The 20,129-nt window shown below is 41.7% G+C and overlaps 1 protein-coding gene across 5 annotated transcripts in view; it reads right to left on the bottom strand.

Annotated features, from left to right (window-relative positions):
- The window catches only part of shoc1 (shortage in chiasmata 1), a 24,279-nt gene continuing 4,150 nt past the window's right edge, over positions 1 to 20,129 (bottom strand). The window contains exons 3-31 of one of the 5 annotated variants that reach the window (XM_029762389.1): positions 16,414 to 16,489; positions 15,956 to 16,085; positions 15,643 to 15,733; positions 15,279 to 15,481; positions 14,859 to 15,021; positions 14,542 to 14,647; positions 13,518 to 13,659; positions 13,231 to 13,347; positions 12,804 to 12,933; positions 12,310 to 12,404; positions 11,837 to 12,100; positions 11,681 to 11,710; positions 10,977 to 11,519; positions 10,676 to 10,822; positions 9,872 to 10,048; positions 9,507 to 9,599; positions 9,197 to 9,378; positions 8,935 to 9,007; positions 8,667 to 8,736; positions 8,392 to 8,570; positions 8,014 to 8,119; positions 7,797 to 7,908; positions 7,384 to 7,499; positions 7,214 to 7,301; positions 6,974 to 7,105; positions 3,582 to 3,731; positions 2,495 to 3,323; positions 2,215 to 2,290; positions 1 to 169 (exon numbers count right to left, since the gene is read on the bottom strand). In XM_029762389.1, coding sequence (XP_029618249.1) covers positions 124 to 169; positions 2,215 to 2,290; positions 2,495 to 3,323; positions 3,582 to 3,731; positions 6,974 to 7,105; positions 7,214 to 7,301; positions 7,384 to 7,499; positions 7,797 to 7,908; positions 8,014 to 8,119; positions 8,392 to 8,570; positions 8,667 to 8,736; positions 8,935 to 9,007; positions 9,197 to 9,378; positions 9,507 to 9,599; positions 9,872 to 10,048; positions 10,676 to 10,822; positions 10,977 to 11,519; positions 11,681 to 11,710; positions 11,837 to 12,100; positions 12,310 to 12,404; positions 12,804 to 12,933; positions 13,231 to 13,347; positions 13,518 to 13,659; positions 14,542 to 14,647; positions 14,859 to 15,021; positions 15,279 to 15,481; positions 15,643 to 15,733; positions 15,956 to 16,085; positions 16,414 to 16,489 — 4,666 coding nt within the window. In that variant the 3' untranslated portion in view covers positions 1 to 123. Of the gene's footprint in view, positions 170 to 2,214; positions 2,291 to 2,494; positions 3,324 to 3,581; positions 3,732 to 6,973; positions 7,106 to 7,213; positions 7,302 to 7,383; positions 7,500 to 7,796; positions 7,909 to 8,013; positions 8,120 to 8,391; positions 8,571 to 8,666; positions 8,755 to 8,934; positions 9,008 to 9,196; positions 9,379 to 9,506; positions 9,600 to 9,871; positions 10,049 to 10,675; positions 10,823 to 10,976; positions 11,520 to 11,680; positions 11,711 to 11,836; positions 12,101 to 12,309; positions 12,405 to 12,803; positions 12,934 to 13,230; positions 13,348 to 13,517; positions 13,660 to 13,810; positions 13,879 to 14,541; positions 14,648 to 14,858; positions 15,022 to 15,278; positions 15,482 to 15,642; positions 15,734 to 15,955; positions 16,086 to 16,220; positions 16,253 to 16,413; positions 16,490 to 20,129 lie in introns of those variants that run through there. The other 4 variants (XM_029762388.1, XM_029762390.1, XM_029762391.1 and 1 more) reach the window with 4 other exon arrangements.

The raw sequence follows: 20,129 nt of genomic DNA, 5'->3' as shown, positions 1-20,129 counted from the left end.
AAGTTGTAACTGAGGTATTTGGGACCAGTATAGTCTTAGTCCCTTATTGTCGGTAAATACAGTGGCTATGCTTGTGAACGGAGCTTTTATTGCAGTCCTGATGTCCAGTCCACCTGCTGTTTCTCACTGCGGCACAGCTAAAAACACCAACCATGGAGACAGTGGACTGCTACGGAAAGGTCACAGGACGAAAGCATTAAACTAGACAGAAGATGTTTAGATATGCACTAAGTGAACATTTGAATTGATGGAAATTACTGACATACATTCATTTGAATTCATAAATATTAATCCGGTCTTGTTCATGGTCCTGATACAATGCTTAACATGTTCTGGCAAAAGCAAAGAAAGATAGAGGACAACATTTCAGATTGCTTTTATTTAAAAAGCATCTTTAACGTCATATTTTTATATGAATTTGTAAAAGTCAAAATTACACAAAACTGTCTACACGCATCCTTATAAAAAGATTGACAACATTTTTATAAAAAAAACAACTTACACAAAAATGTATGATTATTTTCCTAACAACAGTTGAACATTTAATAGTGTCCTATAAAACACTCAAGAACCTATGGTATATTACAGAGCCTTCAGAAAGTATTCATACCCCTTGACTTTTTAGAAATGTTGTTATGTTACAGCCTGAATTTTAAATGGATTAAATTGAGATTTTGTGTCACTGGCCTACACACAATACACCATAATGTCAAAGTGGAATTAAACATTTAAAATGAAAAGCTGAAATGTCTTGAGTCAAGAAGTGTTCAACCCCTTTGTTGTGGCAAGACTAAATAAGTTGTATGGACTCACTCTGTGTGCAATAATAGCGTTTAACATGATTTTTGAATGACTACCTCATCTCTGTACCCAACATATACAATTTATCTGTAAGGTTCTTCAGTCGAGTAGTGAATTTCAACCACAGATTCAACCACAAAGACCAGGGCACCTATTGTTAGATGGGTAAAACAAATAAAATAAAGCAAGACATTGAATATCCCTAGTCACTCCACCTAGTCACTACACATATACAGGCGTCTTTCCTAACACAGCTGCCGGAGAGGAAGGAAACCGCTCAGGGATTTCACCATGAGGCCAAAAACAGTTAGAGTTTAATGGCTATGATAGGAGAAAACTGAGGATGGCTCAACAACATTGTAGTTACTATACAATACTAACCTAATTGACAGAGTGAAAAGAAGAAGCCTGTACAGAATACAAATATTCAAAAATATGCAACCTGTTGGCAACAAGTGATTAAAGTAATACTGCAAAAAAATGTGGCAAAGCATTTCACTTTTTGTCCTAAATACAAAGTATTATGTTTGGGGCAAATCCAATACAACACATTACTGAGTAGCACTCTCAATATTTTCAAGCATAGTGGTGGCTGCATCATGTTATGGGTATGCTTGTAATCTTTAAGGACTGGGGAGTTTTTCAGAATAAAAAAGAAACTGAATGGAGCAAAGTACAGGCAAAATCCTAGAGGAAAACCTGGTTCAGTCTGCTTTCCACCAGACACTGAGAGATGAATTCACCTTTCAGCAGCACAATAACCTAAAACATAAGGTCAAATATAAACTGGAGTTGCTTACCAAGAAGAAAGTGAATGTTCTTGAGTGGCCAAGTTACACTTCTGATTTAAATCTATGGCAAGACCTGAAAATGGTTGTCTAGCAATGATCAACAACCAATTTGACAGATCTGGAAGAATTTTGGGGGGAAAAAAGGGAAAAAAAGGCAAATGTTGCACAATCCGGATGTGTTAAGCTCTTAGAGACTTACCCAGAAAGACTCAGCTGTAATCGCTGCCAAAGATGCTTCTACAAAGTACTGACTCAGGGGTGTGAATACTTATGTAAATAAGATATTTCTGTATTTCATTTTCAATACATTTCCCAAGATTTCTACTAAGATTTTGTTATTATGGGGTATTGTGTGTAGATGGGTGACAAATAAAATAAAAGTAATCCATTTTGAATTCAGGCTGTAACACAACAAAATGTGGAATAAGTCAAGGGGTATGAATACTTTCTGGAAGGCACTGTACCTGTATTTCTTACATACTGAATATCACTAGACACTAGACTAGACAGGGCAAGGGACTGACAGGATTCTATCCTTGTAAGTTTTAAGAGTTTTCTGTTCATTTTTCAGGTCAATCTTACTATTTTGCCACTTTATAAATATGAGACATTTTAGAAAAACCTTAGTCTTGTCTGTCCATCACTTCGGCCTGGCACCTTCTCATAACTGAGCTTTCCCCTCTTCAATGGCGTTAAAACTGGGGGGAAATAAGAAGAGTAGAATACATGAAAACAGGACAAAATAATCTCATAATTGCTCACATTTACATAAATAATTATGTTCTTTTCACACTTCAGGCTATATTGGAACTTTTCCAAACCACTAAAGGAGTTTTCTAAAAACCTATTTAAATGCAAACTTGATTTCTCAGCACTCTAAACATGTTTCTCTCAGTCTTCACCTGTGCCAGCCATCTCTGGGCCTTCTGCTCTCCTCTTCCTCTCCATCCCCGTTCTGTAACTGGTCCCGTAGTCAGGTGACACACTCATGACTCCCCTCCCCTGGGCAGTGCTGTAGGGGCTGCCACTGCTTCTGCCCCCCCATGACAGAGCTCCTCTAGGCGAGGCCAGGCTGGGGTAGTGGCTGACATCAGGGTAGTGCAGCCGGTCACTGTACCCTACTGTAGAGAACGAGTACATCTGGTTGTCGGAGTACGCTGGTCTCTGTGTGTTGGTGCTGTAGCTGAATGAGGATGAGAGGCCCGTCGGAAATTTATTTTCTGGGGCGTAGTTTCTGGGGGAGCCACAGGACTCCTGGTGTAGGGGTGCGCTGCCCGTCCACTCCTCTCCTCCTCTTCCTCTATTCCAGCCTACAAACTTCAGCTCATCGCTCTCCTCAACCTCCCATGGGTTGTGGCTCCAGGTGTGCTGAAAAGGGGCCTGCTGGGAGCCGAAGGAGGGACTCAAGTTCACCTGGAAGTCTGCACCGTCTTCCTTGGTCATGACAGAGCTTTCTTCATAGAAGCTCCCCACTACACTCTCAGCACTGGGGGAGCTAGCGAGGAAGCAGTTGGAGTTGAATGGTTCTGGGTCGCGGTGTGTGTGACGGTTGCAGTCAGCGTGTGGGTCACGGCTTGTATGAGGGTCGGTGTGTGTGTATTGGTTGTCTCTGCTTGTGGCCCAAGGCTCAGTGGGGCTATTGTGGTCCTTCTGATGAGTGAAGTCAGTGTGAGACTCTGTGGAGGAGGCAGCCGCAGTCAGCTTGTACAGAGACGTGGTGTCACTGAAGAGCTGAAATAAGAAGGAAGGTAATTATTTAAACTTTGTATTATCAATATAGCACCATCACAGAGTTTGGCTGATAAAACATAACTGAAGACAAAGTTCGTAATGATGAGGATGCAGATGTTCCATAGCATATGGAAAACGCATACATCTACATTGTAATATACAAAAAAGTAAGATACAACCCCATATTTTCTTCCCAATGAAGGCAAGGTGTATGACAAGACTAGGAAACTCGTGAGAGGAGATGGCTGGCCAGGTCACCTTGACGACTTTGTGAGGGACCTCAGGGAGCAGCTCCTGCAGCTGGGAGAGGGAGGCCCCCAGGAGCCAGTGGAGAGAGGGGCCCCTACTCAACATCAGCTGGGCCACCAAAGGGTTCACACAGGGGAAACCTAAGAGGCACCTCTCCTCCTGGGGGGAAGACATAAGGGAAGAGCCACCGGTGAGACCAAATAAACAAACACGTACACACACACACACACACACACACACACACACACACACACACACACACCTACTCCATCAAGGGTTTTTCTTTATTTTTACTATTTTCTACCTTGTCACAAAACAACTGATTGGCTCAAACGCATTAAGAAGGAAAGAAATTCCACAAAGGCACACCTGTTAATTTAAATGCATTCCAGGTGACTACCTCATGGAGCTGGTTGAGAGAATGCCAGGAGTATGCAAAGCTGTCATCAAGGCAAAGGGTGGCTATTTGAAGAATTTCAAATATAAAATATATTTTGATTTGTTTAACACTGTTTTGGTTACTACATGATTCCATATGTGTTATTTCATAGTGTTGATGTCTTCACTATTATTCTACAATGTAGAAAATAGTACAAATAAAGAAAAACCCTTGAATTAGTAGGTGTGTCCAAACTTTTGACTGGTACTGTACATCCAAATACACAAGAGCAAATACACATACAAACACATTCGCACACATGCACACACAGACCGTCCACTGGGACAACTAATTCTCTCTGTGTAAACTGTATGCTTCCGTCATTAATTAACTAAATGATGACATCGGCACTATTATTCAGCACTCTGAAATTAACTACATTCATTTGGTATTTCATTAAGATCCCCATTAGCTGTTGCGAAATCAGCATCTACTATTCCTGGGGTTCACACAAAACATGAAACATGACATAATACAGAACATTAATAGACAAGAACAGCTCAAGGACAGAACTACATCAATTTAAAAATGGCACACGTAGCCTACATATCAATACATACACACAAACTGTCTAGGTCAAATAGTGGAGAGGTGTTGTGTGGTGTTGCTTTATCTGTTTTTTTAAAACAGGTTTGCTGTTCATTTGAGCAATATGAGATGGAAGGGAGTTCCATGCAATAATGGCTCTATATAATACTATACGCTTTCTTGCATTTGTTCTGGATTTGGGGACTTTGAAAAGACCCCTGGTGGCATGTCTGGTGGAGTAAGTGTGTGTCAGAGATGAGTTTAAGTTGACTATGCAAACAATTTGGAATTTAATGTCTCTCATAAAAAAGAAGAAGTGATGCAGTCAGTCTCTACTCAACTCTTAGCCAAGAGAGACTGGCATGAATTGTATTTATACTAGCCCTCTAAAATGAAGAGCAAGACGTGCCGCTCTGTTCTGGGCCAGCTGCAGCTTAACTAGGTCTTCCTTGCAGCACTCAATCACACGACAGGCCAATATTCAAGATAAGACAAAACTAGAGCCTGCAGGACTTGCTTTTTGAAGTGCGGTGTTATAAAAGCAGAGTTTCTCTTTATTACGGACAGACCTCTCCCCATCTTCACAACCATTGAATCTATATGTTTTGACCATGACAGTTTACAATCTAAGGTAACATAAAGTAATTTAGTCTCCTCAACTTTTTCTGGGTCGCACCCTTCATTACCAGATTCAGCTGAGGACTAGAACTTAGGGAATGATTTGTACCAAATACAATGCTCTTAGTTTTAGAGATGTTCAGGACCAGTTAATTACTGGCCACCCATTCCAAAACAGACAGCAACTCTGTTAAGGGTTTCAGTGTCTTCATTAGCTGTGGTTGCTGATGTGTAAATGGTTGAATCATCAGCAGAGATGGACACACATGCTTTGTTTAATGCCAGTGGCAGGTCATTGGTAAAAATAGAAACAAGTAGAGGGCCTAGAGAGCTGCCCTGCGACACACCACACTTTACATGTTTGACATTATAGAAGCTTCCATTGAAGAAAACCCTCTGAGTTCTATTAGATAGATAGCTCTGTATCCACGATATGGCAGAGGTTGAAAAGCCATAGCACATATCTTTTCTCAACAACAGTTAATGGTCAATAATATCAAAGGCTGTAATGAAATCTAACAATACAGCTCCCGCAATCTTCTTATTATCAATTTCTTTCAACCAATCATCAGACATTTGTGTCAGTGCAGTACATGTTGAGTGCCCTTCTCTATAAGCATGCTGACAGTCTGTTAATTTGTTTACAGAGAAATAGCATTGTATTTGGTCAAACACAATTTTTTCCAACAGTTTGCTAAGAGCTGGCAGCAAGCTGATAGGTCTGCTGTTAGAACCAGTAAAGGCCGCTTTACCACTCTTGGGTAGCGGAATGACTTTGGCTTCCCTCCAGGCCTGAGGACAAAAACCTTCCTCTAGGCTCAGATTAAAGATATGACGGATAGGAGTGGCTATAGAGTCAGCTACCACCCTCAGTAGCTTTCCATCTAAGTTGTCAATGCCAGGAGGTTTGTCATTATTGATTGATTGATAAAAAAGAATCCACCAAAATTCTAACTTGCAATGCGTTTCTTTCATTATTTGTATTTTTATGCATGAGTATGATGGCTCACTGTTCGTTGTTGGCATTTCCTGCCTAAGTTTGCCCACTTTGCCAATGAAGTAATCATTAAAATAATTGGCAACATCAAATGGTTTTGTGATGAATAAGCCATCTGATTCGATGAAAGATGGAGTTGAATTTGTCTTTCTGCCCATCATTTAATTTCAAGTTTTTTATACAATTAATCTTGGCTTCATAATACAGTTTCTTCTTCTTTTGTTGAGTTTAGTCACACAATTTCTCAATTTGCAGTAAGTCAGCCAGTCAGATGTGCAGCCAGACGTATTAGCCACTCCTTTTGCCCCATCTCTTTCAACCATACCGTTTTTCCATATCCTCATCAATCCATGGAGCACTCACAGTTATAACAGTCAGTTTCTTAACAGGTGCATGTTTATCAATAATTGAAAGAAGCAATTTCATAAATTCATCAAGTGCAGTGTCTGGATGCTCTAGATAGTTAACTATTTGTTAACATCATCCACATAAGAGACACAGCTAAATCTTTTGTATGATCTCTTATACACTATTTTAGGCCCAGCTTTCGGAACTTCGACTTCCCTGATATAGACACTATTTTGTGATCACTGCATCCAATGGGTACGGATACAGCTTTAGAACAAAGTTCTACAGTATCAGTAAAAACAGATTCAACACATGTGGATGATCTTGTTCCTGTAGTGTTTGTAAACACCCCGGTAGGTTGATTAATAACCTGAACCAAATGATGATAATAGCAGTGGAAAGGATGAAAATACCACATGCTACAGAGAGATAAAAAGGCAGTTTGGTAAGACTACAGTAGTTACTAGTCACCTCTGAGGAAATCACAGAAAGCCATTCTCTGTCCAGGTAGCTGAGAGGATCTCTGTCACTGGACAGCAGTGTATGGAAGGCTATCTGGCAGATCCATTTGGCAATGTCCACCACTTCTGATACAATCAGCACCTGGTATTGAGAGAAATAAGTCAGCAAAAAGTTTTTTAAAAAGCATTCATAGAAATGTTGTATCAGGCATGCATGGTTGATTTTGATGAGAGCTGAAATGTATTTTACCTTGACATCCAGGTCCTCAGTCTTAAGGCCAAACAGCACCAGAGAGGAGTAGACCAACACCAGGTTGTTGAAGCCCTCGCTGGTCAACCTACACCCACAGAGACGACCACAAAGACAATTCAAAAATGTCATCTGTGGGAAATGTGTGCGCGTTGGTGGTGAGTACTAACCCAGAGTCCTGCTGGCAGTGAAGGATGAGCCAGCAGCAGCTGTACTGCAGAGACAGAGCAGTCAGTCGAATCACTAGACTCTCACAGGCCCGCTCCTGACACAGCTCCTCCTGCTCCTGGTGATGGGGGAGACCAGAGCAAAGAACACATATGCACAGTTTGAGAATAATGTCTTAACCTACAGTTCTTCTAGATATGAGACAGAAACAGAATAGAAAAGTGTTATCAACTGGGGAAATGTGGTATTCAACAATGTAATAATAGGATAGGGAGGGGAGTGGGCATACAGTACATTTTGGTGGAGACACATTCTTCTGAAGAACATTTATTGGGAACTAAACAATGGATAAGATCCTTCTAAAGACAGACAGAGAAAGGCCCTCTCCTCACTGGGACTGGTGAGGAGGACCTACTTGAATGATGACTGCAGTGCTTTCGTCGACTGTAATCACAGCATAGTGATGAGTCCCTCCAAGCATCTGTAAGGACTGAGAGTGGCTCCTCTCCAATACAGTCATATTACACCTGCAACAAAGAGACACATCCTCAAACCTACTCCAAAAAATAAGGCCAATAAAGTCAACAGATTTCAGAAGTGACTTGAAATAATTCAGTCGAAAGAAGACCCACGTTGACTCCAGTATCTGAAGCAACAGAGGACAGCTGAGCAGACCCTCGGTCACAAACAACACGAAGGGGACACTCTGCTCCAGGGACCAAGACTCAGGGTCACTCACTGGTGGATTAATACAAACACAGACACACAAGCACACACAAATGGATATTGGTGAAAGGAGAATTGATTATTATAGTACCTGTACATCTGCATTGCTTACTCTCTTGGGTTTAAGGCTCGGTTTCTGTATAAGCACTTCTGTTGTAAAAAGGGCTCTATAAATACATTTGATTATCATAATTGATCGATCATTTCAGAATTTCATGAGAAATGGCCAAGAAGCAATTAACACCATTTAAAAGTATCATCTTCCTGCCGAGTTCAATACAAACCAGAGGAATTAGGTATCCTGGTCTGGAAGGTGATGTGTGTGATGTTCCTCTCTGTGCAGACAGCAGCCCAGGGCGAGTGTTCTGTGTTGCTGTACTCCACCACCAGGGAGAAACAGTCCCAGGGGAAGTCTGCTCCCATGTGCTGACTACACACCACCACACAGCAACTACGCTGCAGGCTGGGAGAAGGGAGAAGGCATGACAGTATAATTTCTCAATAGGAGTTCCAATAAACAAAAGAAGTATGTATAAATAAAGTTTTGGCAGATACTCACCTATCTAGCACTTTCGAACCCTCCAGCTTACTTCGACTCTCCTCAGGACACACTGCAGCTACAGCCTCACCTGGGACACACACACACACTCAGATAGGGTAGGGCTGATTACTAAAGTAATCTTGCATAAGAGTATTAAATAAAAACCGTGAGCAAGTGTAAGATAAATGCACCGCAACAGGCCATGTCTGCTTGAATTGGCATTACTGAGTAATACAAACCTGACAATATTAGATCAAGTCTGAGAGAAGCGAGAAAGTTTCCTTACCTGTGACTTGGCTTAGGGCTTTAATGAGCATAGCTCTGGCACAGTCCAAGTCCATTGTTATTATCACCAGAACCTACAACATAAAATGTATTTACCTCTGAAATACTACAGTCATCAATTGTGATGACTTTCACAACGTAGTCTGGTTTGTGGTGAAGTTCACATACTGTAGATCCTATTGTGCCTTTTAGCTGTCATGTTGAATGAATTGCAACGTTTACTTTTCATATCCATATGCATTTTGATAGGAAAGAAAACTCACTTTGGAGTTTTGGACCCCATTGCTCTTGCTCTGCACCCATGTGGTCAGCTGTTCCTGCAGTTCCAGTATCTTAGGGTTGGGCTCTTGTTTTTTCTGACTGAGATACAGAACAATCTCCAGCTTTCTCACTAGCTTGTCCAGACTCTGCCCCGCGCAGGCCTCTGTGGCCTTGGATAGGTACTCTTGTTAAAAGGACCAAAAAGAGGGAATTGCAGATATATAGAGGACAAAACCGTGGTTTGCGATCAATTAAAAGCATTGTTGAATAGCAGTGTGCTGGAGTTGACATTTTCAACTCCTGTATACTGACCCACTGCAGTGCTGAGGTCACACTTGAAGAGCAGGTCCTTCACTGTCACAAGGACATGTATCAGTGCCACATAGTTAAACAAAGCCTCTGGGTCTGCAACACAACATCAAACAACTTCTTCTATATGTCAGGCCATAAAATGAGACGTTCAGATTCAATTACTAGGGTGCAGTATATTATTACCTTAATTTGTATTACTTTAATCCTTTCAATCGTGGTTTAAACACGGTTTATCAGATCAGAAATCTACTAAACAAATGGAAAGTCAAGGAAGAACACGCCAGAATAAGCCAACACATATATACACCAGTGTCCAAGCATGGGTGCCTGACTGGTTGTGTTTGGTAAATGTGTGTGTGTCTCACCCTGGCCCTGTCGAATGCTGAGCTCCTTCTCCTGCTGTTTCAGTAGGAAGCGTGTGTGGTCCGGGTACAGGGTGCTGAAGTCTCCACAGGCTGTGTTAGTCAGCCCCAGCTCCCTGGCTCTGGACAGGCAGGGCAGAGCAAATGCCTGCAGCTCTCTGTATGCCCAGAACTGACTCTCTGCAGGAGCACAGAGGGAGGGGAGGCGGCTGTAACTGTGCTCAGAATTTGACGTGTGTCATGGTTAGCAGCTTGATGTTTATTGGGATGAATCTTGTCCTGGAGGCAGAGCTGAGTAATATCCTCTAAATTGGCCAGCTGCAAAGTCCAAATCGACTATATATCGTAATAATTCATGAAATGGTCTTAATTTAAGGTTAGGGTTAGGGATAAGGTTAGCAGTGTGGTTAAGGTTAGGTTTAAAAATATATTTTAGGACATTGTGGCTGTGCCAGCTAGTGACTACCCTGCAGAGCTGCCTCCAGTACATGAGTCATCACAATGAATGCCAACCTGCTCATGGTTAGGGGACGATGGAATCAGTTTTCACAGCATCGTCTGCATTTGATTATCAATATACTGTAGCTATATATACTGTAAATATACATTGCCTTCTCTAGCCTATAAAACTGAATTAGACAAAAAGTACAGAATTCGACAAGTACAATAGTTCCATTTTTAATAAGAACAAAGAAAGTCGGCACAAGCAAGAATAAACCGTCATTCTACGGTATTTAGCTATTAATATAGGTGAACATATTTAGTAGGATTATTTAGTTCAATGTGTACCACAGTACTGCACTGTACCTGTGGCTTGGATGTGTATGACTTTGCTGTTATGTCTGTCCTCAGGGACAGGCTGAATGATTGCCTCAGGGGCTCTGATGTCATTTCCTGTGACTGCATAGGCAGGCCTCATTTCTGTCGTAGGTGTCTGCTGCTCCACCTGTGCCACTGAAAATCACTCACTTACTTATTAAATAAGTTAAATGCTTAGAGGGCCTAAAATAATCTCACAAACCCATGTTGCTGTAAATACTGCTTGTCATGGTGAATTGCCATGAACATGGACAGTAAAATATCATATCGTATCTACTTCATACTCTACCTGGGGTGCTTGTATAGTTCTGAGGCGACACCGAGACGTAGGTTCTCTGTTGGGCCCTTAACATCATGAAAGTGGACAGAGGGTCTAAGTCCTTCTGAGGTTTAGCCACTGGGAGACTCATGTGACGGTCTCTCACACTGGGTCTGGGGTTTGGGAGTTTGGATACATTAGCTGTCTGGTCAGGTAAACCCTCCTTCTTCTGAGGTCTAACGGCATGGTTTAACTTCTCCAGGTAAGTAGTGGTGGTAGCCTGTGCTGCTGAGATGGCCATACTCCCAGCTCTCTCTTTCTCACGAGAAGTTGAAACAGCCTGCGTTGAAAAGACCACAGTCCCAGATCTCTCTTTCTCTTGGGAAGAAGTAGATGCTTGGGCTGTGAGGGCCACATTCCCGGTTCTCTCTCTCTCCTGGGAAGTGGAAACAGCTGGTGCTGAAACGACTGTGTTCCCAGCTCTCTCTCTCTCCTGATGATATAGCACAACCATGGGCGTTGCATTCTTCAGGATAGACCTGCCTTTGATCTCACTTGGTGGGCCTGACAACTCTAGGGACAGATAGAGGAGCGAGATCCAGAACTTTGCTGCAGCCATATTATACACACTTTCAATGATTTTTTTAGGCACTGCGGAAGATAGCGGCAGCAAAGTGCTTATTATATTATATGGTAATAAACTGATTCATATATCGGCCTGATATTAAACTTACCAGAGTCATCTACAGATTCACTCAATATATCTGTAAAACAAGATAACACAACATCCTCAATAAGTTTCACGCTTTGAAAGAATTTACAAAGTTACCTAGACAGGTAGCTAGCAATACTGCAGTGGGACAATAGTTTTATAGATCAGTCAAACTTACTGTCCATCTGGCAGGGTGATAGTAGTGTGAAGTCCTCTATCATACTGCTCAATGTCTCCATAAGGTGGGGTTGGTCTGAGATCATCATACACTCAGTGAAGTCAGAGGAACCATTCCCATACATCCCTGTCAGTCCTGGTGAGTTTGTTCCCAGGAGTGATAGTTCCATTCCTTCATCGAGTCTCACAGAGTTGTCCCGACCAATCCCTAATAAGACTTCGGTCAAAGGCTGGAGCTGCACAACGGATTCTGACTTCTGAGGCTCTGTTAGCATTTAGCAAAGAGAAGAATATGTATTTTTAGTAATGCAATGCTGCTAACAACGCAATGTGCAAAATGCAGCATGAATGCAGGCAAAGGAAGTGTGACAGAGGGAACTTAGGTAACGGTGAACTGGTAACAGTGGATATTGTAATTTGTGATACGTCTTGTTATGTCACACACCTCATCTAACTACAGTACTATGCTCTTACCTGCCAAAAGAAAGCCCATTACCAAGTCAAGGTGCTTCTCTGCCCTCCAAAGTGCCTGTTCCATCTCCTCCTGATCTTTCTCAGACACAAAATAACTACAAGACAATCACCGGCCCCATGAGACCCTGTATCACTTAGTGGCACGCTGCATCACTTAGTGGCACGCTGCATCACTTAGTGGCACGCTGCATCACTTAGTGGCACGCTGCATCACTTAGTGGCACGCTGCATCACTTAGTGGCACGCTGCATCACTTAGTGGCACGCTGCATCACTTAGTGGCACGCTTACAGAGTCATATATAGAGACATGATGTACACTTAGTGATGGAATCTCAGAACAACATTGCAGGTTGCTAGACCCTGTATCCTGATATAAGCAGCCACATCTGCAGTGGTAGAACACGCCAAGGAATGTACCCCAGCTATGAAAAATACATGGTATTATCTCTCTAGTCTTACCCTCACACTGGTGATAGGTCAAGAGGTGACTTACTATCTGTAGAGTGGAGAGATCTGCTCAGCTGGGAGTTGGGAGGAGGCCAGACAGAGCTGGGTCAGGTTGGGCTTGGGAGAGGGGGTGAGGGGTAGGTCCATCTCCATCTGAGTAGGCAACACCAAGTGATCTGATAGGAGGGGGGTGGAAATTCTAATAATTCACACATTGATTTGGTTATACCATATGTCGATAATACATTGTATGTAGCCATTCTGTTGATTAATTGACTCTTGACACATAATGAGAATATACAGTAAAGTGAGATCTACAGTAAAGTGAGATCTACAGTAAAGTAAGATCTACATTAAAGTGAGATCTACAGTAAAGTAAGATCTACAGCAGAGTAAGATCTACAGTGAAGTGAGATCTAGTAAAGTGAGATCTACAGTAAAGTAAGATCTACAGTAAAGCGATAGTTTTGTACCTGATGACTTAAGATCCAGCAGGATTTCATTAATCTCACAGTGAGAGTCATTCACTGGCAGCCTTGGCACTTCAAACTGGGATATGTCCACTGACTCCAGTGCATCTGAGGGAGTTGCTGAAAGAAAGAAAAAACATATAAGAGGTTGTTATTGGTAAGGAATATTTCTTCTCAATGACTTAACTGGCTAAAGGTTAAATAAACAGATGACACAGGACATTGCGATTAGCCTCAATCACTGTCATTCCACACAGTAAATGCTGTTCCTAGATATAGTTACCCCCCACCTTTAGTCAGCATATCCAGGCAAGAAGTTCGCTCCTCCATCAATTCGGGCACAACATTCAATAGTTTAGGAATATTTGAAAAAGGGAGGCAATCTTCCCTTTTGGGTGTGCAGGTGTCCATTTCAACAGGTAACATCAGAGACTATAAGAAAGGAATAACATTGAATCATTTATACAATCTGGTAACTATTTGCTAAACAGATTTGTTATATAATCTTCCTCCTCAGTGTCCTGTATAATCATCTTTTCATTCTCTATGATTGTATTTGTACTAAGATTTTTTGGGGACAAACCTTGAGCCTTTCTTTATTAGATCAACTGGTGCTGGGGTTCAGCTTGACGGTAAGGATGCATTACTTTGATTTCATCATCAGGATTTGGATCAGAACAAAGTATACATAATGAATCTCTTTTATGTATGGTAAATATTTTATACATAAATGCAAGTGCTAAAGAAAAGCCAAGAAAATTACTTTAAAATGCTGCAGGAGTAAATTTAAAAAATGGTAACGCAAAGCGAACCCTAAATGCCTGTGAAGTCTTATGTATTTTTGTTTAAAGATGCACTACGCAGAAATCGCTCCACCATTTCCTGGTTGCTAAAATTCGAATAGTTCGCTTAATTTCAGTTTATGTGACAAAACGAGCAGTCATAGTGTAGAGTATCATTATACCATCTAAACCACTGTGAAACATATTTTACTTTCAGCTTTGTACACCAGCTTCAAACAGCTGAAACTACAATATTTTTGGTTATGGAAAAGACGCAAAAATGAAACTTAAGAACGGGAAGCATAAAAATAGCGCACATACAACAGATCTACCGCTTCTTTAGACCTATAACTCATATTTCTGTGTGAATTTAGTCGGGTCGCCAGAAAAGTTACATATTGTAGCTTTAAATGTGTATACCCTGTGTATAAAGATTGTCTTTGTTTTGTATACTGTGTTACAAAGTATGACTATATTTTGTTACATTTGTTGTTAATAAAACATTGAAATAATAATAATACAAATAAATTACCTCTTCATTCAACAACGACTCTTTGCTAAAGTCCTCGTCAGTGTTTGAACAGGTTTCGGAGCTTTCCGTCTCTGCATCAAGGGGTACCTCATAGGCCACACAGTGCCTGAAAGCCCAATTGACATTAAATAGTTTACAAAACAAAAACAGATCATTAAGTAATACTACACAACAAAGACAACTGTATATTACCACCATGAATGAAAATATCCTTAATGAATTGAAAATTGTCCATGGTTTTCTATGAGGATGATTCATTAATTTAATTACAATTCCCTTACTGAGTTCACTGAAATTACCCCAATACTGTTGCCTACCTGAATATAGCTTCCTCTGACAGGGTGCCTCCAGTGGAGCTGAGAAGAGGATCTGACACAGGCAGGTTCCTCAGTCTGGATAACTTGGCTTTCATGGAGGGCAGATGTTTCCTGAACTGTGGCAAGTGATCAGCAAACAGAACCTCCTCTGGCATGACAAGATCTGAGAGGACAATACAGGTTTGGTTATATCAGTACATGTCCACATAGTTATTTTGCGACTTGTTTCTTTTAACTTACCTCCACTGACATAGACACTGCTTATAGCACATAACTAGGAAAGGATATCTCTGGATATGTAATTCAAAATAATTCAAGGGATTTTCCTCTTCATCGTTATTCATCCAATAACAGGAAAATAACATTGTCTGATACACAGTGTAGGAATATTTGCATTGAAGCATTACGTTATGAACTGACCATCATGCTGATGTCTTGGCCTCATTTTCTCTCCTGTGCTCTTGCTAAAGGATTCATTACAGACAAAGTGTCCCTTGTCCTTCCTAGCCTCTCTCAGGAGCCACGCTGCTTCATCTCTATCTAAATCAAGCTGCGAGTTAGGGTTGGAGCTCGGTATCACCTCCAGAAGATCCACTCTCACCTGGGTCAGACTAACACTCAGCCTGAAAAATTACATCATGATGAGAAAACCCTGTCAAATGTAGCGCATACAATCCTTCAGTAACTTCTCAGGTGTAAACTGAACTTTAAGCATTTGGATTGTCTTTAAACATAAAAATGGTGTACAGTAGTCTATATACATGTTTTCAAATGAAGTATTTACTTCTCAAGAGAGGATGTTGGTTGTCCTTTAATGCTCAAGTCATCTAGTACAGATCCACTGACAAACAGTTTGCAGTTGGAAATCACATTCCCTGTCAAAACAAGGAATAGGAAAAACGTGTCTATGAGTCCTTATCTAACCACTGCTGATGCAATAATGTAAATGTTTAGACTCCTTCCTATAGATAATCATAATCATACAAATCTGTGTTGGCCCATACATAATTGAAGCATTTACATTGAAAAACCTTGGAATAGGGCCAACTGCTGGGTAGTCGGGTAGATAAGTAATTAAAAAGAGTAACTCAACATACCTCTGCTCCATGGTTTCCTGTAGGTGACCTCAGGGGGGTTACCAGTGTGGGGGTAGAGGTCACTGCTACCCAGATGGTAGGGCATCGGAAGGGCCAGCCAGTTCATGGTCAATTTGAGACTAGTAGAAGCCTATAGATTGAGACAACGATGCAATCTAACATCAGACCAAGGTTCAAATAAAGCAATTTTATACGAGACAGCATAGTAAAGTACTTTTTCAGCATGGCTGCAGTTATATGTATGAGGCAAAGCCGAAAATAATACCTTGAATAAATCATTTCAAATACTTTAGCTGTACTCGATTGAGTTTGCCTGTTGCAATGGAAGCAATAAAAAAAAACATTGGTAACAATATACAACACTAATTTATGTTTACTAGAAATAATAAACAGGGGATAAATCATTGGCTAACACACAGGCTTCAGATAGAGGGGAAAGGCCTAAGTAGTCAACTCACCTCAGAAGAATAGTCAAGAGCTCTATATTTGACTGCTGAGAAAATATGACTTGAGAAAGAGCACCCATCTTCAGACCTGGATGGGGACAAACAAAAGTAGAGCAAGAATGGAGAGTCAAGATCTGAGTAGCACTTGTTGTGAAGAATTTTTATAACTCTAATAGATTGATCATATTAGAGAAACAGACTTAAATTATGGATATTGGTCCTGTAACGCTAACATACTGTATTTGCATGACTTATTAGCCTATAGTATTGTGTAACGTGGTGACATGTGAGCCAGTGGCTGCATGAACATAAACACACAAACTAACACAGGTATTTGGACTGTGTCAGATGCAACAGATTGTAAACCAAAAAAAGAAAGAAAAAAAACAACAATGTATCACTACTAAAGAGAAGAGCATTCCATCAGCCCAGGTTTGATTGAGTTTCAAATATTTTCAAATAATAAATGATTAATTCGAGCAAAATAGAGTATTTTGTATCATGGCTCCTCACCGTATTTTGTCTTAAAACATTTGCATTTGTTTGACTTGTGAAATGCACTCCAACTCAGAGATTAAGATTAATGTACTTTTGACAGATATTTTATTTAAAAAGAAGGTACACAATGAGTACATCCGTATATTTTAAGAATGTACTTGGCTTCATGTCGTCAATATCCAATGAAAATGTCTGATGGCAATCCTTGAGAACTCAGTTAGGGACACAGTAGGAAGCAACGTGGGTGGTGTGCCAGCTGTAATGAGTTTTACACCTACAGTATAATGTGATTTAAATCACATTTCAGAGACTGGAAATTCCTGACCACTATTTTGATTTCATGCCCACAGATACTCCCAGGTGTATTTTTCAGACGAGCCAGACTACAACCAAAGAGGAGATGAACACCACTGATAATTAACACCCTGCAGTCTCTAACCTCTCCTACAGCAACATAACCGGACTACTCTTCAATTAATATTACAGTGCATTCGGAGGGTATTCAGACACCTTGACTTTTCAAAAATGTGTTACGTTACAGCCTTATTCTAAAATTGATTAAACTGTTTCCCTCATCAATCTACACACAATACAACATAATGACAAAGCAAAAACATTTTTTTTATGTAGGCAAATTTATAAAAAATCAAAAACAGAAATATCTTATTTATATAAGTATTCAGATCCTTTGCTATGAGACTCGAAATTGAGCTCAGGTGCATCCTGTTTCCAATAATCATCCTTGAGATGTTACTACAACTTGATTGGAGTCCACCTGTGGTCAATTCAATTGATTGGACATGATTTGCAAAGGCACACACCTGTCTATATAAGGTCCCACAGTTGACAGTGCATATCAGAGCAAAAACCAAGCCGTGAGGTCGAAGGAATTGTCCGTAGAGCTCCGAGACAGGATTGTGTCAAGGCACAAATCTGGGGCAGGGTACCAACAAATGTCTGCAGCAATGAAGGTCTCCAAGAACACAGTGGCACCACCAAGACTCTTCCTAGAGCTGGCCGCCCGGCCAAACTGAGCAATCGGGGTAGAAGGGCCTTGGTCAGGGAGGTGACCAAGAACCTGATGGTCACTCTGACAGAGCTCCAGAGATCCTCTGCGGAGATGAGAAAATCTTCCAGAAGGACAACCATCTCTGCAGCACTCCACCAATCAGGCTTTTATGGTAGAGTGGCCAGACGGAAGCCACTCCTCAGTAAAAGGCACATACATGACAGCACACTTGGAGTTTGCCAAAAGGTACCTAAAGACTCTCAGACCATTCGAAACAAGATTCTCTGGTCTGATGAAACCAAGATTGAACTTTTTGGCCTGAATGCCAAGTCACGTCTGGAAGAAACCTGGCACCATCCCTACGGTGAAGCATGGTGCTGGCAGCATCATGCTGGGGGGGGATGTTCTTCAGCGGCAGGGACTGGGAGACTAGTCAGGATTGAGGGAAAGATGAACGGAGCAAAGTATAGAGAGATCCTTGATGAAAACCTGCTCCAGAGCACTCAGGACCTCAGACTGGGGCTTAGGTTCACCTTCCAACAGGACAATGACCCTAAGCACACAGCCAAGACAACGCTGGTGTGGCTTCGGGACAAGTCTCTGAATGTCCTTGAGTGGCCCAGCCAGAGCCCGGACATGAACCCAATCAAACATCTCTGGAGAGACCTGCAAATAGCTTTTCAGCGATGCTCCCCATTCAACCTGACACAGCTTGAGAGGATCTGCAGAAAATAATAGGAGAAACTCCCCAAATACAGGTGTGCCAAGCTTGAAGCTTCATACCCAATAGGACTTGTGGCTGTACTCGCTGCCAAAGGTGTTTCAACAAAGTACTGAGTAAAGGGTCTGAATACTTATGTAAATGTGATATTTTTAATATGTAAAAATTTTTTTTAAAGAATTTGCAAACATTTCTACAAACCTATTTTTACTTTGTCATTATGGGGAATTGTGTTTAGATTGATGAGGGAAAAACACAAATGTAATCCATTTTAGAATAAGGCTGTAACGTAACAAAATGAGGAAAAAGTCAAAGGGTCTGAATACTTTCCGAATGCACTGTATACTGTTTGCCAAGTCTCCTACTTTGTAGTTGGCCTTCCTGTTAACGGTTGGGTGATGTGGCTGATTTTTACTGACTCTGGGTTGGCTGCAGAAATCTTCATCCTCAAGTTGAGCATGACTGAGATCCTCCACTGCATAGATAATGTATACAACCGTAATGGGGGTTAACATCCCTGAGGCGGCTCTTGGAAAAGTGTCAGCCTTCATGTGGGATTTTCTCTGGATTGGTTGTCCCCTGTTCCAGTGCTGTGTTTTTGTGGTTTTCTTAAAGTTCAGACCCCTTAGATACAGGGTGTAGTGGTTTAGTTTGTAGTTGTGGTTAATTATGTGGTCTTTGGAATCTTCAATCCTCATGTACCATACTATGGGATCTTGGTCTCGTTCCTGATTCCCTTTGGTGATGTTGTTTTTCTGCCTCTCAGTTATCAGGGCTCTTAAACAGCCCGGGGAAGGAGAGAGGAAGGCGGGAAATAACATGAAGGTCTTTAGGATCATTTTGACTCTCATGACTACCATATGTGGCGGTAAACTATGTCCCATTGTCACGTCCTGACCATAGTAAGATGTTATCTTCTATGGTAGACTAGGTCAGGGCGTGACAGGGGGTGTTTTGTGTTTTTCTATTTCTATGCTCTTAGGTTCTAGTTTTTGTATTTCTATGTTGGCTTGTTTGGGATGATCTCCAATTGGAGGCAGCAAGCACCATGTTATGCTGAGATACGCACTGTGTCGCCAGTGCGCAGCTACAGCCCGGTGCGCTCGGTGCAAGCTCCTCACAGCTGCCGTGCTAGAGTTGGTATTGAGCCAGGAAGGAGTATGCCTGCTCAGCGTTCCTGGTCTCCGGTGCATCTTCTCGGTCCAGGTTATCCTGCGCCAGCTCTACGCACGGTAACCCCAGTTCGCCAACACAAACCTGTGCGACCTGTCACAATGCCTCGCGCTAGTCGGGCTACGGAGGTTATCCAGCCAGGACGGGTTGTGCCAGCCATAAGCTCCAGACCACCAGTGCGCCTCCATAGCCCAGTACGTCCTGTGCCTGCTTCTCGCACTCTCCCTCCAGTGCGCCTCCATAGCCCAGTACGTCCTGTGCCTGCTCCTCGCACTCTCCCTCCAGTGCGCCTCCATAGCCCAGTACGGCCGGTGCATGCTCTGAGCA

Source organism: Salmo trutta, chromosome 9 (genome assembly GCF_901001165.1).
Source record: "Salmo trutta chromosome 9, fSalTru1.1, whole genome shotgun sequence".
Classification (NCBI taxonomy): domain Eukaryota; kingdom Metazoa; phylum Chordata; class Actinopteri; order Salmoniformes; family Salmonidae; genus Salmo; species Salmo trutta.
Note: the sequence above shows the minus strand (reverse complement) of the source record. Positions and strands in the feature narration are given on the sequence as shown.